Source organism: Peromyscus maniculatus, chromosome 12 (assembly GCF_049852395.1).
Source record: "Peromyscus maniculatus bairdii isolate BWxNUB_F1_BW_parent chromosome 12, HU_Pman_BW_mat_3.1, whole genome shotgun sequence".
Classification (NCBI taxonomy): domain Eukaryota; kingdom Metazoa; phylum Chordata; class Mammalia; order Rodentia; family Cricetidae; genus Peromyscus; species Peromyscus maniculatus.
Window position 1 is genome coordinate 6,557,553 of NC_134863.1, and position 27,570 is coordinate 6,585,122.

The 27,570-nt window shown below is 41.5% G+C and overlaps 2 protein-coding genes across 2 annotated transcripts in view; one reads left to right on the plus strand and one right to left on the minus strand.

The window, feature by feature from the left end:
- Positions 1 to 27,570, plus strand: part of LOC121821659 (immunoglobulin lambda-1 light chain-like) — a 755,041-nt gene that overhangs the window by 149,303 nt on the left and 578,168 nt on the right. The gene's annotated exons all lie outside the window — the stretch shown is intronic.
- Positions 1 to 27,570, minus strand: part of LOC143268061 (uncharacterized) — a 104,944-nt gene that overhangs the window by 29,883 nt on the left and 47,491 nt on the right. Inside the window, exons 19-26 of the mRNA XM_076548524.1 lie at positions 26,014 to 26,115; positions 19,899 to 19,966; positions 19,187 to 19,208; positions 11,145 to 11,206; positions 10,390 to 10,414; positions 7,060 to 7,167; positions 933 to 1,003; positions 176 to 200 (exon numbers count right to left, since the gene is read on the minus strand). Coding sequence (XP_076404639.1) covers positions 176 to 200; positions 933 to 1,003; positions 7,060 to 7,167; positions 10,390 to 10,414; positions 11,145 to 11,206; positions 19,187 to 19,208; positions 19,899 to 19,966; positions 26,014 to 26,115 — 483 coding nt within the window. The remainder of the gene's footprint in view (positions 1 to 175; positions 201 to 932; positions 1,004 to 7,059; positions 7,168 to 10,389; positions 10,415 to 11,144; positions 11,207 to 19,186; positions 19,209 to 19,898; positions 19,967 to 26,013; positions 26,116 to 27,570) is intronic.

Consider the following 27,570-nt stretch of genomic DNA (forward strand, 5'->3'; position numbering starts at 1 on the left):
AAAATGCCTCTAGAATTTTGTTTTTAACTTAGAGGCCCACTTTTTAAAATGTACAGTCCAAATGCTTCCCAATAGGTGGCATAGATCACAGTGCCTGGTTAGACATTAGCATACCCAGTATTTATACAATTCATTTCTAAAAGGTGTCTTAAGAAAGAGATTCCATAATACATACCTCGTCTTCGGTTTCTGCAATTTACCTGAAATGTAAAGAAAAGAAAACAGTCTGTGGCTTAGGTCATGATGAGTTCTGTTTACATGGGTCCTTGAAACACATATGAACATGATATAATGCCAATCAAAGTGGGAAAGAGTCTTCAAATAAAAGACTCTGCTTTAGTATATATGATGGTGTCACAAAAGAACTGGGGTTCCTCACTTGTACCTCTTCCCACTTTTGCTGGTTCCCACACCAGATCAAGAGGCACTATCTGTTTGGTCTCTGCTGCGTGTTCCCTAAGCCACACTGCAACATGCTGGAGCATCTTTATGATCCTGCTATGAAATTAACCCTGCCACAATGTAGCTTCAATTATTTACACTAATGCTCATGTATTAAAAGTCTAACCACCTACAACCCCACACTAGACATAAGAAGCTTGCTCCATATGACTGTTGTGGAACATACTGCATGGAAATTGAGGGGATCTGAAGTGCCTGACAACTTCTAAACCAAAACTTTAAGTTTTATCTAAAGAGAACCTTTTTTCTCCAGAAGAAAAGGCCTGCTCACAAGACTGATAATTAACACTGGATGCTTTGATGCTCTATTCAGTTTGGAACAGGCTGGTACAATTCTTCTTCTCCCCTTCCTAAGCTAACTCTCTAATACCCATGATGCCTGCTCAGTTTTGTTGTTCAGTGGGATATCCTCTGAAACGTAAGATCACTAAAGTAACCTTTCTATTTTAGAGAGAAAAAGGCTCTCTTACCTCCGATGAATTTTCTTCTGTCATTGTGCGGCCATCTCGTCTAAGTGTGTTTTCATCATTTTCCAGTATTACTAGGGGGACAGAAAGTCATGAGCTTGCAGACTGACAGCTCTTGGTCCTGCTTCCTACCTATGTAGCATCTTTGCTTGATGTGGGTAAAAGTGCATGGACTTAGGACATGTGACTAGACCTACTGAACAGGATGGTTGGGCAGCTGCTGAACCGTCTTCCCTTGAAGGAAATTAAAGCAGAGAAAGACCAGGAGAGATATGAGTAAGAGATTTGTTGCATTTCTAGACAGTGGACACCCAAAGCAACATAAAATAATCTGTCTTTGATTGTGTATTGTTAAATTAACATTTTCACATGTATTCTGTTTGGAGGGCCACTTGTGAGGTCTCGTTTTACGTGTGGAGATCAGTGGATAGCTTGTGGAATCTGTTTCTCTCCTTTGCCAGCTGTGTCCTGAGTTTCAAATCCAGGTCATCGGGCTTGGAGAAGGCATTGATATCCTTGGAAAGAAGAATTTTTTCCTTCCTTATGGCCAAACTTGTGTTTAATTTGTGTGTGTGTTTACAATTTTTTTTTTTTTGGTTTTTCGAGACAGGGTTTCTCTGTGCAGCTTTGCGCCTTTCCTGGAGCTCACTTGGTAGCCCAGGCTGGCCTCCAACTCACAGAGATCCACCCACCTCTGCCTCCCAAGTGCTGGGATTAAAGGCGTGCGCCACCACCGCCCGGCTGTGTTTACAATTTTTATCATTCCAATTTCAGGTAAGAGTTGACAGATGAGGACGGCAGGAATACAATCTTTTATGTACTAAATGTCTCACATGAAACTCTCAACTTGGAAAGAAGGGAATCACTGTGAAGGAAGCAGCTGTATAGGATGTCAGCATTTTACTCCAACATCAAAAAACATAAAGAAATTTGCACGGACTAGGAAGAGAATCACAAGCTAAGAGCAGAACTAGAAATACAAAAGACTCCAGGACTTAGAAGATGTGTAACGATGGAATGTTGGCAGATAAATGCCTAGTGATATATGAGAGTGCTTTCATTAGCCACTCTCAAGAAAAAAACCCATGAACTACTAGGAGAAGCAAAGACCATTTTGAAAGATGAAATAGGCAACTTTGAATCCAGAGTGACATCCATTCAGCAGGTGTTAGCACATCTGAAAGTTCAGTTGGATGCAAAAATTGTCCATCAACATAACCAGTGAGGCTGGTGAAAAGGATACATATCAGCATGCATTTAAAATATTTGTCTATCTTCTATGGAGCTGTGGGTTGTAGTTTGGTTAACTTTGCTTTACTTCTGGTATATACTAATGAGTGAGTAAATACAAGAGATGCTAGATAACAAGGAGGACCCTAAAAGGGACATGAGGAACGCCCTCAGAAGGGGAAATAGATGAGAAACCTGGGGGTTAGGGTGGGACAATGGAAAGTAGGGATTTGGGATCGGGGCATGGGGAAATGGGACGGTTGAGCAGGGAATGGGATGGGTAGCATGGGAGAGCAATGAAAGAGATAACTTGATAGAAGGAGACATCATGGGGATAGGGAGAAACCTGGTCAGGGAAGTTCCCTGGAATCCACAGGCATGACCCAACTTAGATTACTAACAGTTGTGGAAAGGTTGCCTGAGCTAGCCTACCCTGGTGATCAGATTGGTGACTACCCTAACTGTCATAAAGAGCCTTCATCTAGTAACTGATGGAAACAGATGCAGAGAGCCATGGCCAAGCATGTTCAGTCGAAGAGAGGGAAGAGTAATTCTATGAGCAAGGGGCATCAAGACCATGATGGGAAGACTTACAGATACAACTAAACTAAGCTGGTGGGCACTCATGAACTTTGGACCCACAGCTGTGGATCATGCATGGGAATGGACTGGGCCTTTGCCTGGGCAAGACCGTTGTGTAGCTTGGTGTGTTTCATGGCACCCTGATAGTGGGAATAGGATCTATCCCTGGAGCATGAACTGGCTTTTGGAGCCCATTGCCCATGGTAGGGACACCTTGCACAGCCTTGATGAAAGGGGAGAGGTGTGGACCTGCCTCAGCTGAATGTTCTGGGCTTTGCTGACTCTCCATGGGAGGCCATACATTTTTGATGGAGGGGATGAGGGGTAGGCTGGGGGAAAAGACAGGAGAGGGAGGAATGAGGGACAAATTTGTGGTTGGTATGTGAAATGAATAAATAGTTTCCTAAAAAGATGTTTGTCTAGCACACTCAAGCATTGATTTAAAAGATAATTTCCATTCTTCAAAGGACTTGGAGGGGAGTTTTAATCATTTCATTTCATTAATGGAAATCTGTGTATTTAACATATATTGCTTCTTTATTTCATATGTTGAGAAGGAGACAATATTCATGTTCCATTTATATCATAAGTATATCAATTATAGTAGGTTCATGTGATATTCATAAAATCAGCTAAACCATAACAATGAGAATTTTAGATTTACTAAACATTGTGTAGGTAATTGCTTTCTAATGATTGATGGTCTTATGAGTGAAATAAACAATCGAATTGAGCAAGTGAAATGTTACATAAATCAGTTCCAATGCAATAGAGACCCAAGAAAACAATCTCTGCAACGAGCAATGACATGGAAACTCAAGCAAATCATGCAAGTGATTAAGTATCTCAATGGTGGCATGATATTTGCCAATAATTAAACTTTACTACAACTTTAACCACAAATGGTTATGATTTTATTGTAATTGTGCCACATGCCATTCAGATTTCTTGTTCATGGGTATGCATGAATGTGCATGTGTGAGTGTAGTTTTGATAATAGGTGTGGATTAGATGCATTTGCTTGGTTGCAGGTAAGTGTTCCTGTGCATGGATGTGAGAGGAGGGTGTGGACTATCCTGCATTAGTCCACACACTCAGTTACCACCTGCCCTCCATTCTGATCCCCTAGTGTCAGAACCCTCACTGGTGGTATTGGCAGGGGTCATCCTCCATAGTCCTTCTTGCCTAGCTTTATGAAGGACCCTCAACCTAATGCCAATTCAGGTATGGACACAAGCAAGTGCCCCATACCCAGGCTCTCTGGAGTATTTGAAACCTATTCTAAACCTGTTCTATCATAATGTGCTGCCCACCCATGAAGGCCCTCTATTCCCAGACCCAGGCAGATTTATCAACTCTCTTATGAGTCTGAATCACTTCTCTCCTTCCATTCCACCCACCAGCAGGCCCAGACCCAGAAAGGCAGCACATGTGTCAGCCCTTTTGCTGACTGTGACCCATGATACTCACTCTTCACCCTGTGTGACTATGCCACAACAAACAGATTATGGAGGCCAATACTAGGACCATCTTTTGAAATCTCACCCAGGACCCTTAACTCATCCCACCACTTAGTCTCAGACATAAAGTGGTAGCCAGATCCATGCATAGAAGTCGTACATTTTTGGCAAGGCCTAGGTGAAGGCCATGTGTTTTGTCTTCAAAAAAGCACTAAAGGTGGATATTTCTCAGAGGCATCTGCCTTTCCATGTAAAAAGAGGGTGTCTGTACATGAGGCTGCCTGCAGCACAGCTACAGACGGGTATAAAGTAGAGACAGTGTCAAGGAAATTAGCAGACATTGCACTAATTGGGGTCAGAGCATTAGGTGTTTGAGAGTTCCAAAATGACCATCAAAAGTCAGTGGTTTGGCTTTGTCACTTTCCATAAATTTTGGGACAACTTTTTCAGGTTTTTTTAATGTAATTTAGTTGTTCTTTTACACTAATCTGATTAGGAGACCTTTCCTAGCTGATTTTAGACTCAACTCTTCCCTCTCTTTTTTCATATTCAAGTGTATCAGCTGTTCAACAGCAAGGTTTCTCCTCTACCCACAAGGCAAGGGCATGAGTCAGATAACCTATTAAGATTCAACCGTCTTTCTGGGCATGCAGTCTCCAGAGAAGGTTTCTGTTTTGTCTTCTTCTCTCCAAGTTGTCTTGTGACTATGATGAGCTTAGTGAGGGAGAGAAAATTATGGAATAAAAGAGACATGGGACATAAGAGACTCATTTGGGCATTCTTTTGAGCAATGTTTCAATGTTCCCAGGTAGAAAGGATATCACACACCTTGATGCATTACCAGGTGCAGTGTCTACAGGACCCATGATCCCAGAGGAATGCACCAGATAAGGGAGGAAGAAGATAATGGGGGTAGAGACTGCTCCTAGATGTAGGAGGGACACCTTGCTCAGAAGCAATAACTGTTGAGTTTAAGGAGAGGAGACACAATGTATTAAGGCTACTGAGATTGTCTGTGAGAAGGAGCCGAGCCCAGAGTTGTTCAATGAGACAATGCAGAAGATCAGACAGACTTGTAAAGATCAAAGTCCATCAACCTACCAAAGAGATGAGAGCCTGGAGGAAACACACTCCTCAGATATGAACTCATTGCCGCCCAAAGACCACCATGTCAGATACTCCAGGAGAAAGTCATAAATATACAAACATAGAGGACAGACACAGCCTGTAGCAAGATGTGTGTCAAGAAGGTTGCTCCCCAATTGCTCATGTCCTTCAGCTCTTGGAACATGGATATTAGCTTATGGGAACTTCCTAAGACACCCTCAGTATCTTGGAATCAGAATCAAGAATGCATGAAAAAGAGCCAAGGCAGGGGTCAGAGATCAGATCCCTGCTCACTCATAAGGTCAGAGGCTCAAGGATGAAGGACAAGTCTCTGACCTCCTTTACACTTCAGTCATCCTGCATGGCAGTCCAGGATGAGGCACATAGGCTGGAAATGAGCTACACATTAACACTAGGCCCTTCCTTGCCAGTATATTGCAGATGTGGTCGTTGTGTCAGACTAAACAGCCATTTTACCCAGCAGTCTACCCTGTTGCTGCCACGTGAAGCAGGAGTTAACAGTGAACAGAGGACTATGCATGGACTGCTACAAGTCCTGAAGGAAGAAATGGAAGGGCTCTGTTCTTCCTTTATCATTGGGCTTACTCTGCTAGACTATCACCTACAGGTTCCTTAGAGTACAAGAGAGAATACTGTTCCTCCCCAGACACAGTGGATCTATCACAGGTAAGGACACAAAGTGAACACAACACTTCATGGGCACTGTCATGGTGAATCTCAACAGTTAATTGGATGATACCCAGTACTGGGCAGCAAGTGTGAGATTAGAGCAGTTTAGGTTAGGTGAGGTGGAAAGACTACTGAACTCTGCATGACATCATGGCTTAGGAAGGGATCAAGGTTATATAAAAAGGTAAGCTGAGCATGAGAATTAAATCTTCTGGTCGCTGACATGTTATAACGGGACTCTGCCACAGATTCCTGCCTGTATATATAATTACCCTGTGTTACAGTCTATAAGCTGAGACTATATTGAAAATGTACCATTTCCCTTTTAGGTTATCTTCACAAGATTTTGTGACAACAACTGAATAAATTATCCAGGCAGGCATAGTTACAATGCAGAGCTAGTAAGTCCATCCCAAACCGTGAATTATTGGTAGTATCACAGACTTAAAACAGTAAATGTTCTGAGGAAATGTGTACCAATGAGAGGATAAGCAAAGCACATTAAATAGCACACTCTGCTCACTTTCCATTATGTCCTTGTAACAGGAACAGAACAGATACCTCCTATTTTTGTTGTCCTTAATGAAATCTTTACCCCATTGCTAACTGAAAAAACAATGCATAACATGACCACTAGTGGACTCTTGCTCATTGGATCATACCTGGAACATTGTTATCTAAGGTGAATCTCACCCTCTGTCATGAGATGCTAGAACTTTGCCAGGTTCCTTTTAGGAACATCAGCTCTACTCCATCTGCATTACCCACATGTGGGAGAAAGGATTAAGGGTGATTCACCTATTCCTGTCTACAGCAGGTGAAGCCACCCTGACTCATACTAATGAGCCTCAGTTTCCAACAGTTCATGCTATTGAATGAGAGCCAAAGGTGACATCAGATGCATTTTAAAATCTGTAGTTGTGTTTACATTGAAGACTTAGATATATTGGAATTATCCTACATAGGGAAATAGTCTTAAGCTTCTCTTTAGATTTACATATAAAGAAAATGATTATCACCACATTACACAACTGGACAGAATTACAGAATTCACAACATACCTTTTTCATTAGGAATTTCTATAGAATAAAATTTACAGATTTCTGGTGTCATCACATCTGTATGCGGTATTGCTTCTCTCTGCTGAATTCTCTTCAATAAAGGAGAAACTGGGAATGCATCGAGAATAGAGTTTCATGTCAGCCTCATGGCAGAAAAACAGAGGAAACTAACAACTGTGTGTTTGTACATTTGATCTGATTGCTTGTTTCCAGGTACAGTCATCAGAGTGAGATTGTGCTTCAGGAGGATCACTGAATAGTGTACAACCAGTTAAGCATTACATGAACATGACAAGTAAAAGCTAATTTATGTGGAAATGCAGAAGGAAGTGCCCCATGACTGAACACACTTTGTGAGTGTGGTGTCAGAGCAGAGTGGTATCACTCTAATCCTTCTTAGAGCCCATGACACCTTTGCAATGGCTCCATTCACCAGCTGCTCACTAAGACACTAAGAATTTCTTAAGGACTACCCACAGGACTCACTAAGCTAATACAGATCTTTGTAATATATACTATAGGAAAAAGCACAGGCATTCAGAAGTGCCCTGTGATGTCTGTGAGATACCAGAAGACTTCAGCTACACAGGAGTAACTGAATTCAGACAAACTGTTGCATTTACTCTAGAACACTGGAGAACTGTTATTCTTCATTCTTTGACTACCCCTTATATAGTAGTACATCTCATGGACAATGTATGGCATTGTCCATGGGAGGTAGGAAGGTAAGAAGCTTTGAAAACTTGTGACATTTCACACAATGGAGCAGTAACAGCTGCATTTGTGTGCCAGTGACGACCTCTCCTGACAGAAACAACAGACAGGAGACATGCTCTGCAGGCAGTCCCTGACTCCAAGTGTGAGCTACCTCCCAAATGAGCTGTGGGATTCCTGGATCAGTAAACAGCACCTTCCTCTATCATCCTCAACCTGTCACCGGCCTCTCAGTGACTGAGTCTGAACCTCCGGAACAAAATTGGGAGGATACCAATGCTTCCAGGCTCCAAGTCAATCTAAACCAAGCTGTCACGTGGAGGATGGGAGGAAAGGAAACTCTTTTAATCTCACCAAACCTGGATAAACCCTCTACAGGAAGAGGCTGGAAAAGCAGCCTGGTGCCATTGTAGGTGACAGATGTCCCCTGAAACTGTGTGGACAGTCTGAACTGAGTTCAGCTAAAAGAATGGTAGTCTACACAGGCTACATGTGAGTTTGCAAGGTGCTGTTCATCTATTCTTCATGAAAGTTCTGTTTCTCCAGAATCTTTTCCCACACACAGACACACGGGCAATGGACGAAGTCCTACTCCCCTCTGTTGTTTTCTTTTCACTTTTTTTCAGAGAAACGGTCTCTGGCCCACAGTGATCTCAATGCCACTTTGTAGAAATAGATGACTTTGAACTTAAAATTCTCCCATCGGCACCTCTGAAGGAGGTTTATAAAGCTATACAACCACAGCACATCTTTTGCATACTGGGAGCTCAAACCCAAGGCCTTAGAAATGGTAGGTATGCAATAACCACATTCTCTCTCAAGAACTAGCTCTTCTTTGCCAAAGGCCTTCATAGCACATGCCTGAGCAAATATACAGAAACCATTTTGCAAATAACGATGCTCTTCTCACTCCTACCTGCTGCCTGTGGTCCCCCTAGTGCTTCCACTCACAGGCAGTATGGACACTGACTACCAGTGAGCAGAAGACCCTTGGAGCCCAGAGTCTAGCTCACATTTAAAAACCTGTTGCCAGGAGCTAAGGAGACCAGAGGTTAACATCCCCTGCTGTTCCTGTAGAGGACACAGGTCTGGTTGGTTTCTATCACAGAAAAAACAGCTCAAAACAGTCTATAACTCCAGTTGCTAGAAACCATACAGCTAATTTGAGTCTGCATATGTATCATAGCTACAAATGGTCCACATACATTTATGCAGGTGAACACTTGTATACCCAAAATGAAAATAAATATATCTTTAAAAAACGTCCTTCTATTAAGAAAATGCTTCAGCACAGATCCAGAGATACGTGGTAACTGGAGTTCCTAGTGGATATTATTGTTTAGATGAGTGTCTCTTTTGTGCTCATGCTAATGTTGTCTATTTACTAAATCTTGTAATTATTTTTTATATATATTACATTTATTTTTGTTCTATTAAAATCGTGATCTTAAATTTGCATGAGAGAATTTTTTAATTTTTCATTTTTTCCCTTTTGTTGGAAACAGATTTTTTCATACAATATTCCTAAATTATAGTTTCATCTCCCCCTGATCCTGCCAGTTCCTCCCAACCCCCCCCTCATCTGGATGCACTCCCTATCTGTCTCCCACTTGAAATAAAAATTTCTGAAAGAAACAACCAAACATGACAAAAGAAATATAAGAGAAAGCAAAAACAATCATATCTAACTATTTCTTTAAAAAATCTTTCTTTCCTATTTGATACTATAATAAGGACATCATTTCCCACGCCTGTTTCTCAATGAAAACCCTCCTCTATACCCATAAACCTTTCCTTGCCCTCTTTCAAAGCATGGCTACTCTTCTAACTAACTGTTTGTGTGTGTGTGTGTGTGTGTGTGTGTGTGTGTGTTCCAAATCAGTACTGTACTGTACTGTAAAACTCTAAGGGAAAAACCTCTGCCGCATCACCCCATGCATTGTCTGTCTCCCATTCTCAGATCACTGATCTGACTAGAAGCCTGTGGGCATTCTAACCTTTCATTTTTCTGAATGTCTGTAGGTAGATGAGAAACAATACCCTGGGCATTTGCCTTCTGTGGTAGTAACTACAGGGTCCTGATCTCTGCAGTTTTGACCTATTGAAGGCAGATACTGGGATGTTGCAAGTTAGGGATTACCAAGACCTCGGGCTATAGAAGGTCTCTTGATCTGCATGGACAGCCTCATCATTTACCTCTGTGCCATGGTTTATTCTTCCATAGAGTAGCACACAAACAAATAAATGTACTACATGTGATGGGCTTTGACATATATACTTTAGGTCAAGCGTGTATCCTAATATGGTAATTCAACAGCTTGTCCCTGTAGATTGGACTGAGCAATTGAGATACCTATCTTGGGGAAAACAGATTTAGATGTAGCCTGGTATACACCATTCCAGACTAACTACAGGCATCATAGCTGAATCCAGTGCATATGGACAAATGCCTCCACTATTTTTTTTTAACTTAGGGGTCCACTTTAAAAAAAATACAGTCCAAATGCTCCCAATAGGTGGCATAAATCACAGTGGCTGCTTAGATATAAGGATACCCAGTATTTATAAAATTCATTTGTAAAGGGTGTCTTAAGGAAGAGATTCCATAATACATACTCCTTCTTTGGCTGCGGCAACGCACCTGAAACATAAAAGAAAGAAAACAGTCTGTGGCCTAGGTCATGATGAGTTCTGTTTGCATGGGTCATTGAAACACATATGAACATGATATAATGCCAATCAAAGTGGGAAAGAGTCTTCAAATAAAAGACTCTGCTTTAGTATATATGATGGTGTCACAAAAGAACTGGTGTTCCTCACTTGTACCCCTTCCCACTTTTGCTGGTTCCCACACCAGATCAAGAGGCACTATCTGTTTGGTCTCTGCTGCGTGTTCCCTAAGCCACACTGCAACATGCTGGAGCATCTTTATGATCCTGCTATGAAATTAACCCTGCCACAATGTAGCCTCAATTATTTACACTAATGCTCACGTGTTAAAAGTCTAACCTTCAGCATCCCTACACTGGACATAGGAAGATTGCTCCATATGACTGTTGTAGAACGTACTGCATGGAAATTGAGGGGATCTGAAGTGCCTGACAACTTCTAAACCAAAACTTTAAGTTTTATCTAAGAGGATCTTTTTTCTCCAGAAGAAAAAGCCTGCTCACAAGACTGATAATTAACACTGGATGCTTTGATGCTCTATTCAGTTTGGAACAGGCTGGTACAATTCTTCTTCTCCCCTTCCAAACTAACTCTCTAATACCCATGATGCCTGCTCAGTTTTGTTGTTCAGTGGGATATCCTCTGAAACATAAGATCACTAAAGTAACCTTTCTACTTTAGAGAGAAAAAGGCCCTCTTACCTCCAAGGGATTTTCTTCTGTGCGGCCATCTGGTCTAAGTGTGTCATCATTTTCCGTTAAACCTAGGGGGACAGAAAGTCATGAGCTTGCAGACTGTCAGCTCTTGGTCCTGCTTCCTACCTATGTAGTATCCTTACTTGATGTGGGTAAAAGTGCATGGACTTAGGACATGTGACTAGACCTACTGAACAGGATGGTTGGGCAGCTGCTGAACCGTCTTCCCTTGAAGGAAATTAAAGCAGAGAAAGACCAGGAGAGATATGAGTAAGAGATTTGTTGCATTTCTAGACAGTGGACACCCAAAGCAACATAAAATAATCTGTCTTTGATTGTGTATTGTTAAATTAACATTTTCACATGTATTCTGTTTAGGGCCACTTGTGAAGTCTCATTTTGGGTGTGGAGGTCAGTGGATAGCTTGTGGGATCTGTTCCTCCCCTTTTGCCAGGTGTGTTCTGAGTTTCAAATCCAGGTCATTGGGCTTAGAGAAGGCATCGATTTCCTTGGAAAGAAGAATTTTATCCTTCCCTGTGGCCAAACTTGTGTTTAAACTTTAGTGTTTGTGTTTACAATTTTTATCATTCCAATTTCAGGTAAGAGTTGACAGATGAGGACGGCAGGAATACAATCTTTTATGTAGTAAAAGTCTCACATGAAACTCTCAACTTGGAAAGAAGAGAATCACTATGAAGGAAGCAGCTGTATAGGATGTCAGCATTTTACTCCAAGATCAAAAAACATAAAGAAATTTGCACGGACTAGGAAGAGAATCACAAGCTAAGAGCAGAACTAGAAATACAAAAGAAACTCCAGGACTTAGAAGATGTGTAACGATAGAATGTTGGCAGATAAATGCCTAGTGATATATGAGAGTGCTTTCATTAGCCACTCTCAAGAAAAAAACCCATGAACTACTAGGAGAAGCAAAGACCATTTTGAAAGATGAAATAGGCAACTTTGAATCCAGAGTGACATCCATTCAGCAGGTGTTAGCACATCTGAAAGTTCAGTTGGATGCAAAAATTGTCCATCAACATAACCAGTGAGGCTGGTGAAAAGGAATAACATCAATATGCAAATATTAAAATATTTGTATATCTTATCTGGAGCTGTGGGTTGTAGTTTGGTTACCCTTTTCTTTACTTCTGGTATCCATTTATGAGTGAGTACATACCAGAGAAGCTAGGTAACAAGGAGGACCTAAGAGGGATGCAAGGAATTCCTGGGAGAGGGAAATAGATGAGACTTCCTGAGTGAACTGGGGGTTATGGGGGACAATGGAGGGTAGTTGTATGGGATGTGAGCATAGGGGAATGGGATGGTGGAACTGGAACAGGGGCAGAGTGGGAGAGCAATGAAAGAGATATCTTGATAGAGGGAGACATTATGGTATGGATAGGGAGAAACCTGGTCAGGGAAGTTCCCAGGAATCCACAGGCATGACCCCAGCTAAGATTACTAGCAATAGTGGAAAGGGTGCCTGAGTTGTCCTACCCTGGTGATCAGATTGGTGAAAAGCCCTAACTGTCATCATAGAGCCTTCAGTGAATAACTGATAGAAACCCATGCAGAGAGCTAAGCACCAGGCTGAGTTCCAGAAGACCAGTCGATGAGAGGGAAGATTGATTCTATGATCAAGGGGCATCAAGACCATGATGGGAAGACTTACAGAAACAACTGAACCAAGCTAGTGGGAACTCATTAACTCTGGACCCACAGCTGTGGAGCCTTACATGGGACTGTACTGGGCCCTCGGTGGGGGTGAGATATTTGTGTAGCTTGGTGTGTTTCACTGCACCCTGACTGTAGGAATAGGATCTATCCCTGGAGCATGAGCTAGCTTTTTGGAGCCCATTGCCTAATGTGGGACATCTTGCACAGCCTTGATGAAAGGGTGTGGGGCTTGGACCTTCCTCAGCTGAATGTTCTGGGTTTTGCTGACTCTCCATGGGAGGCCATACATTTTTGAAGGAGGAGATGAGTGGTAGGCTGTGGGGAAAGGCTAGAGGCAGAGCAGAAGGGATGAAGGAGGTATCTGTGGTCAATATGTGGAATGAATAAAAAATTTCTTAAAAAGATTTGTCTAGCAAACTCAAGCATTGTTGAAATGATAATTTCCATTCTTCAAAGGACATGGAGAGGAGTTTTAAACATTTCATTTCATTAATGGAAATCTATATATTTAATGTATTTTGCTTCTTTATTTCATATTTTCAGAAGGAGACAATATTTATGTATCCATTTCATATCATAAGTATATCAATTTTAGTGGGTTCATGTGATGTTCATAAAATCAGCTAAACCAACAACGAGAACTTTAGATTTTCTCAATATTGTGTAGGTAATTGCTTTCTAATGATTGACGGTCTTATGAGTGAAATAAACACTCAAATTGAGCAAGTGAAATGTTACATAAATCAGTTCCAATGCAATAGAGACCCAAGGAATCAACAATCTCTGCAATGTGCAATGATCTGGGAATACAAGCAAATCATGCAAGTGATTAAGTTTCCCGATGGTGGCATGATATTTGGCAATAATTGACTTTACTACATCTTTAACCAGAAATGGTTATGAATTTATTGCAATTGTGCCACATGCCATTCAGATTTCTTGTTCATGGGTATGCATGAATGTGCATGTGTGAGTGTAGGTTTGATCATAGGTGTGGATTAGATTCATTTGCTTGGCTGCAGGTAAGTGTTCATGCACATGGATGCGAGAGGAGGGTATGCACTATCCTGCATTAGTCCACACACTCAGTTACCACTTGCCCTCCATTCTGATCCCCTAGTGTCAGATCCCTCAGTGGTGGTATTGGCAGGGGTCATCCTCCATTGTCCTTCCTGCCTAGCTTTATGAGGGACCCTCAACCTAATGCCAATTCAGGTATGGACACAGGTAAGTGCCCCATACCCAGCTCTCTGGAGTATTCTAAACCTATTCTAAACCTGTTCTATCATAATGTGCTGCCCACCCATGAAGCCTCTCTATGCCCAGACCCAGGCAGATTTATCAACTCTCTTATGAGTCTGAATCACTTCTCTCCTTCCATTCTACCCACCGGCAGGCCCAGACCCAGAAAGGCAGCACATGTGTCAGCCCTTTTGCTGACTGTGACCCATGATACTCACTCTTCACCCTGTGTGACTATGCCACACCAAACAGGTTATGGAGGCCAATACTAGGACCATCTTTTGAAAGCTCACCCAGGACCCTTAACTCATCCCACCACTTAGTCTCAGACATAAAGTGGTAGCCAGATCCATGCACAGAAGTCGTACATTTTTGGCAAGGCCTAGGTGAAGGCCATGTGTTTTGTCTTCAAAAAAGCACTATAAAGGTGGACACTTCTCAGAGGCTTCTGCATTTCCATGCAAAATGAGGGTGTCTGTACATGAGGGTGCCTGCAGCACAGCTACAGACGGGTATAAAGTAGACACAGTGTCAAGGAAGTTAGCAGACATTGCACTAATTGGGGTCAGAGCATTAGGTGTTCGAGAGTTCCAAATTGACCATCAAAAGTCAGTGGTTTGGCTTTGTCACTTTCCATAAATTTTGGGACAAACTTTTTCAGGTTTTTTTAATGTAATTTAGTTGTTCTTTTACACTAATCTGATTAGGAGACCTTTCCTAGCTGATTTTAGACTCAACTCTTCCCTCTCTTTTTTCATATTCAAGTGTATCAGCTGTTCAACAGCAAGGTTTCACCTCTACCCACAAGGCAAGGGCATGAGTCAGATAACCTATTAAGATTCAACCGTCTTTCTGGGCATGCAGTCTCCAGAGAAGGTTTCTGTTTTGTCTTCTTCTCTCCAAGTTGTCTTGTGACTCTGATGAGCTTAGTGAGGGAGAGAAAATTATGGAATAAAAGAGACATGGGACATAAGAGACTCAGTTGGGCATTCTTTTGAGCAATGTTTCAATGTTCCCAGGTAGAAAGGATATCACACACCTTGATGCATTACCAGGTGCAGTGTCTACAGGACCCATGATCCCAGAGGAATGCACCAGAGAAGGGAGGAAGAAGATAATGGGGGAAGAGACTGCTCCTAGGTCTAGGAGGGACACCTTGCTCAGAAGCAATAACTGTTGAGTTTAAGAAGAGGAGACACAATGTATTAAGGCTACTGAGATTGTCTGTGAGAAGGAGCCAAGCCCAGAGTTGTTCAATGAGACAATGCAGAAGATCAGACAGACTTGTAAAGATCAAAGTCCATCAACCTACCAAAGAGATGAGAGCCTGGAGGAAACACACTTGTCAGATATGAACTCATTTCCACCCAAAGACCACCATGTCAGATACTCCAGGAGAAAGTCATAAATATACAAAACATAGAGGACAGACACAGCCTGTAGCAAGATGTGTGTCAAGAAGGTGGATCCCCAATTGCTCATGTCCTTTAGCCCTTGGAACATGGGTATTAGCTTATGGGAACTTCCTAAGGCACCATCTGTATCTTGGAATCAGAATCAAGAATGCATGAAAAAGAGCCAAGGTAGGGGTCAGAGATCAGATCCCTGCTCACTCATAAGGTCAGAGGCTCAAGGATGATGGACACGTCTCTGACCTTCTTTACACCTCAGTCATCCTGCATGGCAGTCCAGGATGAGGCGCATAGGCTGGAAATGAGCTACCCATTAACACTAGTCCCTTCCTTGCCAGTATATAGGAGACGTGGTAGTTCTGTCAGAGTAAACATCCATTTTACCCAGCACTCTACCCTGTTGGTGCCACGTGAAGCAGGAGTTAACAGTGAACAGAGGACTATGCATGGACTGCTACAAGTCCTGAAGGAAGAAAGGGAAGGGCTCTGTTCTGCCTGCTTCATTGGACCCTGACTGCTAGACTGCTCTTGAATAATCCTTTTGTACACTGTGAATATATGTTGGTGTGATTGGTTTAATAAACAAGCTAAATGGCCAATAGCTGAACAGGTAAAAGTTAGGTGGGAAAGCCAAATTGAGAATGATGGGATATGGAAGGGTGGTGTCAGAGGAGTTGCCAGCCAGATGCAGAACGAGTCAGACATACCTAATTGGATAGACGTAAAAGCGCTAAGCCTCATGGGAGAATATACATTAATAGGAATGAGTTGTAAGAGCTAGTTAGTAATAAGCCTGAGCTATTGGGTAAACATTTATAATTTATGTTAAAGCTCAATGTGGTTTTTATGAAGCTGCTGCTAGCACCCAGAGAAACTCTGCCTACAATAGACTATCATCTACAGGTTTCTGTGAGTATAAGAGAGAATGTTGTCCTTCACCAGACAGAATGGCTCTATCGTGTTAGTACACAAAGTGAACTCAATACTTCATGGGCACAATCATGGTGAATCTCAACAGTCAAACAGTCAATTGGATGATACCCAATACTGGGCATGGAAGTGTGAGATTATATCTATTAGGTTAGCTGAGGTGGGATGACTAGTGAACTCTTCTTGGCATTATTGCTTAAGAAGGTGTGATGGTTATTGCTTGCCAACTTGTTTGCATCTGGAATGAACTAACCCCCCAAAATGGAGGGCATATCTGTGAGGAATTTTTTTCTTAAGTTGAAGTAGGAAGACCCACTTCTAATTTGGATCTTTGGAAGAAATAGGATGTAATGCCAGTGAAGGAATGCACTTGTTAACAAGACCAGAACAATCAGGCAAAGAGCAAAAGCTTCCTTCTTCCATGTTCTTATATAGGCTTCCAGCAGGAGGTGTGGGCTGGATTAAAGTGTGGCTTCCTGCCTCAAGTTCTCAGTTAAAGGCATGTGTCTTCATGCCTCAATTGCTTGTCTTTTCCCAGCTCAAAAGATCTAGATTAAAGATGTGTCTTCCTACATCAAAGGGGGAAGTGAACAGGAGCTCCCATTCCTAACCAAGAAGCTATCTTCATTGGCAAACTCAAGGGAAAAATCAGTTTTCTCCAATAGAGTCTCATTAGGTATATTAACCACGCTTAAGGGTAGACCCAATGCAAGCATGCAAGCTGTAGATGGCCAACACACAACATACTTAATGGTTTTGTAGACTTTTTGGGTCTCATATTGCTTTTGGGGGAGCATTTTTAAAATCTTACTGGTCTTTTACAAGTATATTATAGTTTCTGATTTGGTGTTTTTATGTTGCTTTTTTGAGTGTGTGTGTGTGTGTGTGTGTGTGTGTGTGTGTGTGTGTGTATTTGTTGTGCTTTTACACTGATTATATATTGGTTTTCTTTTTTAATTTGCTTGTTTCTTTTCTACAGTGAGAGATAAAGATAGTGGATGGGTGGTAAGGTGGGGAGAATCTGGGAAGAGATGGAGAAGGGGAAACCAAGATCAGAATATATTGTATAAGTTTTCAAGAAAGAAAAGGAAAACATTAAATTTTAAAAAGCAACCCTTGAAAAAGGAGTAATGTCCTGGGAAATACTGTCTTCAAATGGCAAAGTACACTTTCCCCAGACTCTGCTTACCACTGTGCCATTGAAAGAGGAAAAGGACACCCCCCTCTCATTTTCCTTGTCCTTATTGATATCTTTCCCACTCCCTGATCCTCTAACACAATGTGTAACATGACCACCCCTGGATCCTTGCTCATTGGATCAAACCAGGAACACTGTTATCTAAGGTGAATTTCACCCTCAGTCATGAGACGCTGGAACTTTACCAGGTCACTTTGAGGAACATCAGACCTACTCCATCTGCATCACCCACATGTGAGAGAAAGTATGAGAGAGGGTGGTTCACCCATTCCTGTCTACACCCGGTGAAACCACCCTGATGCATACAAGATGAGCCTCAGTTTCCACCAGTTCATGCTACTGAATAAGGTGACATCAAATGCATTTTAAATTCTGTGGTTGTATATACATTGAAGACGTAGATATATTAGTATTATTCTACATAGGAAAAAGTCTTAAGCTTCTCTATAGATTTATATATGAAAGAAAATAATTTGCAACAGTATACACAATTGGACAGAATTATGGAATTCCCACAGCACCTTCCATTTTTATTGGTGTTGTTTGTGTGCTACTTCAGGAACGGGAGATCCTTCCACATCCTGAGGGGCAACAGCTTGCTCCTGACAAATTTCCCTTAAGAATTCAGGAACTGGGAATGCATTATAACAGGGAGTCATGTCAGCCTCATGACAGAAAAACAGAGGAACCTAACAACTGTGTGTTTGTCCATTTGATCTGACGGCTTGTTTCCGGGTACAGTCAACAGAGTGAGAATGGAGCTTCAGGAGGATCACTGAATCAGTTAAGCAATACATGGACTGTGTAGGTAAAGTCTAAATTCATGGCAACGTGACAATAGAGAATACTGGAAAAAGCCATGTATAGCAAAAGCCTAAGTGAAAAACCCCTGCCCCATCTCCCCATGCAGTGTCTGTCTCCCATTCTCAGAAGCGCTGATCTGACTAGAAGCTTGTGGGCTTTCTAACCTTTCATTCTTTGGAATGTCTGTATGTAGATGAGAAGTAATGCCCTGGGCATTTCCCCTCTGTGGTAGTCACTACAGGGTCCTGATCTCTGCAGTTTTGACCTATTGAAGGCAGATGCTGGGATGCTGGAAGTTAGGGATTACTAAGTGCTTGGGCTACGAAATGTTTCTTGATCAATTCTTGAACAGCCTCATCACTTACCTCTGTGCCATGGTTTCTTCTTCCATAGAGTAGCACACAAACAAATAAATGTACCACATGTAATGGGCTTTGAACATATATACTGTAGGTAAAGTTTTCATCCTAATTTGTTAATTCATTAGTTTGTCACAGGAGATTTGACTGGGTAATCAGGATACCTATCTTGGGGAAAAACAGATTTAGACACAGCCTGGTACAGAACATCTCAAACAATCTAACGAGATCAGATCTGAATCCAGTGACAGTAGACAACCCCAGTTTTTTTTTTTAACTTCAGGTACTACTTTTTTTTAAAAACCAAAATCCAAGTTCTTCCCTATAGGTGGCTTAGATCACAGTGGTGCATTAGACATGAGGATACCCAGTAATTATACTTTTCTAAAATGTGTCTTAACAAGGAGATTTTATAATACATACTGGTATGTTTTCTAGACTCCACCTGAAATTTAAAGGAAAGAAAACAGTTTGAGGCACAGGTCATACTAAATTCTGTTTACATGGGTCTTTAGAACACATGTTGACATAGTATGATGCCAATCAAAATGGGCAAGAGTCCTATGTGTTAGTATATTATGTGACAATGTCCCAGAAGAACTAGGACTCTATAGTTTGTGCCATTCCCACTTTTGCTGGTTCAAAGGCCAAATTAATTTGTTTGGTCTCTGCTGAATGTTCCCTAAGCCAAGCTGCATCTTTATAACCTGACTGTGAGATAATTCCTCCTCCAGCTGGGCCTCAATTATTTACACTAATCCTCATGCAGTAGAAGTCTTACCACTCAACATCTCCATGCTGAAACCCAGAAACTTTGGAACATAAGTAGAACATAAACTGCATCAAGATTTTAGAAACCAGAAGTGGCTGTCAACTTCTGAGTGAAAATTATACACGCATCTAAAGAGGAACCCTTTTCTTCAGGAGAAACTATCCTCTCACACAAACTGTGATAAATGGCACTGCATACTTTTATGTTCAGTTCAGTCAGGAGCAGGCTGGCACAATTCCAGTTCCTTTTCTCCCTGAGCTAACCCATGATGCACCTGGCTTTTGTTAACTGAATTTCATATCCACTACAATGTAAGGGACAAAGTAACTTTTTATATTACTTTGAGAGGAAAGGCAGTCTTACCTCCACCATCATCACGGGTAGCTCTCCCTGTTTTCTAGAAGAAAATGTAGTGGAGTTTTCGTGTATCTCTAAAAAGACAGAAAGTAACTTGTCAACACATGGTATTGTTTTTAATTACTCCAGGGATGTATAGAAGTCTATGTGGCTAGCATATGTGACTTGATCTAATTGTTACCCCCAATCCACTCCTCCTCTGCTTCTCTGTTCAGAAAGGGGTAGGCCTCCCGTGGGTGTCAACAAATCATGGCACGACAAGTTGCCATGGGACTAAGCACCCCCCTTGCAATAAGGCTGGGCAAGGCGATCCAGTATAAGGAACAGAATCTTAAGAGCCAGCCAAAGTGTTAGGAATGGTTTGCTTTTTGCTTATTCCAGAACTGTGGATTATATTACTGTCACACAAATTAAGGCAAAGAGAAGAACTGAAGAGAAATGAGGAACAGAACTTTTGGCTTCCTAGACAATGGGAATCTAAATCAATGTGGAAGAATCTTTCACTGCATGAAAGTAAATAAGTCTTTCAAAATACACACTGCATTTATTCTGGTTGGAGGAAACCATGCATGTGTGTCTGTGTGCAGGTGGAGTTAGGAGGAGCTCTTCAGGGGTCTGGTTTTCTCCTTTCACCATGTGAGTTGTGGGATTCAACTGCAGTTAGGTCAGCAGGCTGGGCTGAAAAAGTCATTATGCACTGATCCAACCTATCTTTTCTAATAAAAGAAGCTTTATGATTAAGCAACAAAATACTGTCACTTCCTGTTTTAAAGCAGGGAACAATTGATACTTCCTGAGGCACATGTCTCAAATCTATTTCAACCTCCACCAATCCATATATGTTGACTCAGAATTTATCACTAGTTATGATCCATGCTAATGTATCCATTTTACTTGGGAAATTTTACTAGGATGAACATATCTGAAAATATTCTTGCCTATGTTGTGTGTACATTATTCCCTAAAGTATAGCATATCGTGTATTATATTTTGTTATACTGTGCTGAGTATTGTCAGTATTCTACAGGGTTCTAAGGAGCATGGAGAACATGTATGTGTTATAGCCCTATAAGACACAGTGTAATATAAGGGCTTGATTAGTTTCAGATATTGGTGCTAAGGAGTCTGGAAAAAATTCTAAGGAAATACTGAGACAACTGTACATAGTAACACAACTCTGCAAGTCATGACGAAAGAAGGAAAGGAAGCATGGAACCACCTTCCAAATTCACATTATCTAAGAATTCATCCAAAGTACAATGTGAAAGAATCAATCAAAAATTCCAGAAATTTATGTTCAATGTTGAGTTAGTAGAGCAATTGGGAAACAGTCAATTTGGGTATAGCTGACAACAATGATATTATCAACTATCAAGTACCAACATTTATGGAATTACCACACAAAAAAAGAGCAAAATTAACATATGTCTCAAATTTAAAGGTAACACTGGACAGAAGTCAGAATAAGAAATATATCCTTTTCAATTGGCACAGTATAGTCACAGTGTACCATCACATAGTGTACCACTCTCAGAAGAGCACTTGCATGTAAGACTGCACCCACACCACCGCCTTCTCCTCCCATCTCGTTAGTTCCCTTTACTTTGTTCACATCATATACACATATGTAATTTTATTTTTACATAAAAACCTAGTCCTTCAAATGAAAGAAATTACCTGGGACTTGCCTTTTTCAATGAACATAAGACATTTAACATGGCAAGTATATTCACTTACATCTATGTTCTGCAAATGACATAATCCCATGCTCCTTAATAGTTTACACAGTGTCTTACTTAGGGTTTCTATTGCTGTGACCAAACACTATGATCATAAACAACTTGTAGAGGAAAGAGTTTATTTCAGCATACAATTCTCTCTTCACACTCAGTTTCTGGGGGAACTCTGGACAGGAACTGAACAGGGTAAGAACAGAGTCAGGAGAGAATGCAAAGGCCATGAAGGAGTGATGCTTACTCACCAAGGCTCGCTCAGCCTACTTTCTTACAGCACTCAGTGACACCACCATAGGGGTGGCACTGCCTACAGTGAGGTGGGCCCTCACATATCAATCATCAATGAAGAAAATGCACCACAGGCTTGCCTATGGGTGAATCTGGTGGCAGCATTTTCTGAATGGAAGTTTCCTCTTCCCAAATGACTCTGGTGTGTGACAAGTTAAAAAAACAAACAAACAAACAAAACAAAAAACAAAGACAGCACACCTGGATTTCAGGGAGAAGGGGATTCTGACCCCCGTTTTAATTTTTGAAACTATAATTCAGTTACAACATTTCTCCCTTCCCTTTTGGGGAAGGGAATTTAAATTAAGCAAAGTATAAGTAACCTGAAAATTCAAGATGCTAGGAATATGACCTTTCATGAAGTAAAAATCACATATAGACTACTCTACTTCCTAAAATCTTTTCTGTTAATATTAAGCTCCTTGTGGTCTGGCAGCTTTATTGGTGAAATTAAGGGTTAAGGCCAACAACTGAAATGCTATGTATATTAGAAGCAAGGAACTATATGAGAAAGCCACAGACGATCACAACTTTTGTGATTAGAATCTCAAGGATTTTACAATATGTTTGAAATACTTGACCTTATTGCAATAGTAATAGAAGTTGGTTATGAGACTGTTGCAGTAACGTAAAATGTATTTCAGGTAATTGTATCGTGTGTGTGTGTGTGTGTGTGTGTGTGTGTGTGTGTGTGTGTGTGTGTGTGTAAATGCCTGACAATTAAAATATGAGAGCTAAAAGAGGGCATGGCATACCATGATGTATCACCCTTTCTCCTTTCTTTCAGACAGGGTCTCTCACAGATGCCGTAGATAGGATGACAGCTAGCACTAGAAATACTACGGTCTATTCACTCAACAGCATGGGATTACAAATATGAACAGTTCTGTCCAATTTTTTTGTATGTGTGTGAGCAGATTCAAGCTCAGATCTACTGCTTTTTCAGTAAGTATTCTTCTCATTGAGCCATTAATTACCTCAATGATAAATCTTATAAAGCTATTTGAAATGATATGTTGATCTTGGTTGCAAATCTCTCAAACAGAACTCACCATATGGCCTGTAAGTGTGTAAATAATGATCAAATTTAAGATTTTATCATACTTCATACATATTTTGTGGAAATAAACCAAAACAGATAATGGCCTGTAAATTATGCATGTATGTTTTAATCTTAACTTCATAATATTTCTAGGCCATGTAGTATACATGTAAGCTTTGTACAGCTGGCACAAGTCTTTAAGGAAATTGCAAATACAACAAAAATAAGTAGGGACTTTTTTTCACAAGGTCAATGTCAAGGATACGCACCTTCATTTTACTTCATTTAGGGAAAGCTATAAGGAGAGAGATAACTCAGTGGGGTTTCTGTCCTCCCATGCAAAAGAGGCATTCTGTACAGGACAGGCTGCCTCCAGCCCAGTTACTAGTGGAGAGAGAGTGGAGTGTTGGGTCAAATTTCAGACAAGATACCTTCCTAATTTGTGTCATAGCACTGAGAGTTTCATGAGGGCCAATGTGATGACCACATGCCAGTCACTCCTTCACCTTCTTCCTTACAATCCCTAAGGTTTGGGACAACCTTTTCTGGGTTTATTGTTCTTCTAATATACAGTCTTGCCCTGTTTATGGGACTTCCTCTGGCTGACTGAGTCCAGCCTTTTCTTCTCTCTTCACATATCCATGCCATACAGCTAGGCATCAGGAGCCCTTTAGCTGTGCCTACCAGATCCAGGACTGAACCAGATAAACTACTAAGATTTGATATCTTTGCTCTCAATGGCCTTTCCTGTCTGGTGAGTTTGGTGAGGAAGAGATATTTAGAGATAATACAAAAGGCAAAGAACTATCTGGACTGAGTATGGGAGCATGCCAGAGGGTTAGGCTATATTCTGTGGACAGTGTGTTCTACTATACAGTGTCAGGCACTAAATAATTAGTGGAAAAGAACCTCCAAGACTCTAAGGATAGCCAGGCACAGAACGCAGAATGAACATGGCACCCAGGAAATAGGGAAATTTCTGGAGAAGGATAAAGGGCAAGAAACTGTAATGAGGGATATGAAGTGTGTGCGGCTAGAGGTGGGGTCATGGGGCTCTGTAGGACACGCTACTCACAAGCAGGAGACCCAGAGTATACAGTGAGTAACACAATGCATTAATTCTACAAACACTGCCTGTTATGGTGGAGCCAAACACAGCTAAAGAATGAGAGAATGCAGGAGAAGCCAACACACTTGTGGGGATCAAGGGCCTCGAGCCTAATGAAGAGGCTCCAAGGAAGACACAGGAAACTCATTTCTGAGATTATGAACTCCTTCCCCTAAAGAAGACAAGTCAGGAAAGCCTATAACAAGTGAAAGATACAAATGGTGACAGCACAGAGGACAGACACAGCCCTGTGACCAGATAGGTGCCAAGATAGCCGATACCCAAGTGCCTATAGTCCTTTAGTCCTAGGAACTGAATGTTGAATGTTCTCAATATTGAAGGCTAAACCAAGAATTTCTGAAATGGGGCCAAGTGTGTGCTAGAGTTCAGGATCTAAGATGGATGTCAGACCTCTAATCTCCCTTGTCTCGGCCATCCTGTATGTCAGTCTGAGGTGAGGAACACTGCCTACAAAAGAGTTCAAGTCACCAGGTGGTAGGTGCACACCTATAATCCCAGCTCTCAGGAGGCAGAGGCAGGCAGATCTCCATGAATTCAAGGCCATTCTGGTCTACAAAGAAGTTCCAGGATAGTCATGGCAAATACACAGAGATCTTGAGAAACTAAAAAAAGAAAAAGAAATAAAAGAGCTAAAGTCATACACTGAGCCCTTACTCCCAGGACATTGTAGCCTTGGGGTTTTGACAGAACAAAAAGCCATTCTTGGGTCTCTTTAGCCACTCCACCCTGTGGGGTCCATGAAGTGCTGCTACAAGACCTGGGAGAAAAAGAGAGAGAACCTGTTTCTCGGGCATCATTGGGATCACACTATAAGACATTTACCTATGGGTCCTGGTAAGGAGAGAAAGTTGTTCCCTATAGATAAATTGGCCCTGATACAGGTTATACTCAAAAGTGAAAAACAACACTTCATAGGCTCCATGATGCTGAAACCCAGCTGTCAAACTGATGAGGTCTGTGTCCTCTGGGCATGCCCTTGGGGTTTATCTTGATTAGATTAAGTTAGATGAGAAGAGCTGTTCCCTATGGGTACGAGCATTCCCTTCGATGGGATTCTGGGCAGTATAAAAGTAAGAAAAGTCAGGAGAGTACATTCATTCATTTTTCTTTGCTTCTGGGCTCTGGTTGCAAGGTCAGTCTCCCTCAAGTTTCTGCCTCTACTGCTTCCCAATTATGGACTCCAAACTCAAACTATATGGCAAACTAAACCTTTCTTTGCCCACTGCCTCTGGGAAAGTAATCCTAACAAAATTTCCAAGGAGAGGTATAACAACATTCCAACGCTTGTGCATTGGGAGTGGCAGAGGAAGAACAGTCTATGTGTTCTTGGAAATACAGTCTTTAAATAACAGAACCAGGAGCAAAGCACCCTTAACCCTACCAGTGTTAACTATTATGCATTGGAAAGAGGAAAAGCACACAGGTTTCTGTGTCCTTGCTGATCTTTCCCACTCCCTTGGCCTCCCAAGTACAAGGTCTAAGATGACCATGCCTAGGGCTCTCTCCCAATGGACCTGACTAGAAATGCCTTTATCTAATTCAAATTTCATCCTCATTCTTGAGATTCTGGACATTAAACAGATCACTCTTGAGACTTTCCACATCTGCATCATCCATGTCTGGGACAAAGTGACTGAGAGGGTGGCTCAGTCATTCATGCCTACCCCAGGTGAAGCCATACTCATTCATAGGAAAGTCTCAGGTTTCCTATGGTTTACCACTACTTAATGAAAGGCAAAGGTTACCTTTAAACTTTAAACCTATTTATCCTATTTAAATTCTGTGGTTGTATTTCTACAGATAAGCTAGATAATTTAACAGTATCTACACACTAAAAACTACAGCAAAACGTCTCTATAGATTTATAATTAGTGCATAGTATAAAGGGCATCTATTATACATAACTGAACATAATTCCCTCAGTACCTTCTGTTTTAATGTATGTTTCTTTGGAGGTACCAGAGATGATTTGTGGTCCATCTGTATCAAGTGGGATCACGGTTGTTTTGATGGTCCTTTTCTTTAGTACTGCAGAAACAGGGAATGCAGTCACAACAGGGAAAGTTATGTCAGCTTCACAGCAGACAAACAGATATCACACACCTTGATGCATTACCAGGTGCAGTGTCTACAGGACCCATGATCCCAGAGGAATGCACCAGATAAGGGAGGAAGAAGATAATGGGGGTAGAGACTGCTCCTAGATGTAGGAGGGACACCTTGCTCAGAAGCAATAACTGTTGAGTTTAAGGAGAGGAGACACAATGTATTAAGGCTACTGAGATTGTCTGTGAGAAGGAGCCGAGCCCAGAGTTGTTCAATGAGACAATGCAGAAGATCAGACAGACTTGTAAAGATCAAAGTCCATCAACCTACCAAAGAGATGAGAGCCTGGAGGAAACACACTCCTCAGATATGAACTCATTGCCGCCCAAAGACCACCATGTCAGATACTCCAGGAGAAATTCATAAATATACCATCATAGAGGACAGACACAGCCTGTAGCAAGATGTGTGTCAAGAAGGTTGCTCCCCAATTGCTCATGTCCTTCAGCTCTTGGAACATGGATATTAGCTTATGGGAACTTCCTAAGACACACTCAGTATCTTAGAATCAGAATCAAGAATGCATGAAAAAGAGCCAAGGCAGGGGTCAGAGATCAGATCCCTGCTCACTCATAAGGTCAGAGGCTCAAGGATGAAGGACAAGTCTCTGACCTCCTTTACACTTCAGTCATCCTGCATGGCAGTCCAGGATGAGGCACATAGGCTGGAAATGAGCTACACATTAACACTAGGCCCTTCCTTGCCAGTATATTGCAGATGTGGTCGTTGTGTCAGACTAAACAGCCATTTTACCCAGCAGTCTACCCTGTTGCTGCCACGTGAAGCAGGAGTTAACAGTGAACAGAGGACTATGCATGGACTGCTACAAGTCCTGAAGGAAGAAATGGAAGGGCTCTGTTCTTCCTTTATCATTGGGCTTACTCTGCTAGACTATCACCTACAGGTTCCTTAGAGTACAAGAGAGAATACTGTTCCTCCCCAGACACAGTGGATCTATCACAGGTAAGGACACAAAGTGAACACAACACTTCATGGGCACTGTCATGGTGAATCTCAACAGTCAATTGGATGATACCCAGTACTGGGCAGCAAGTGTGAGATTAGAGCAGTTTAGGTTAGGTGAGGTGGAAAGACTACTGAACTCTGCATGACATCATGGCTTAGGAAGGGATCAAGGTTATATAAAAAGGTAAGCTGAGCATGAGAATTAAATCTTCTGGTCGCTGACATGTTATAACGGGACTCTGCCACAGATTCCTGCCTGTATATATAATTACCCTGTGTTACAGTCTATAAGCTGAGACTATATTGAAAATGTACCATTTCCCTTTTAGGTTATCTTCACAAGATTTTGTGACAACAACTGAATAAATTATCCAGGCAGGCATAGTTACAATGCAGAGCTAGTAAGTCCAT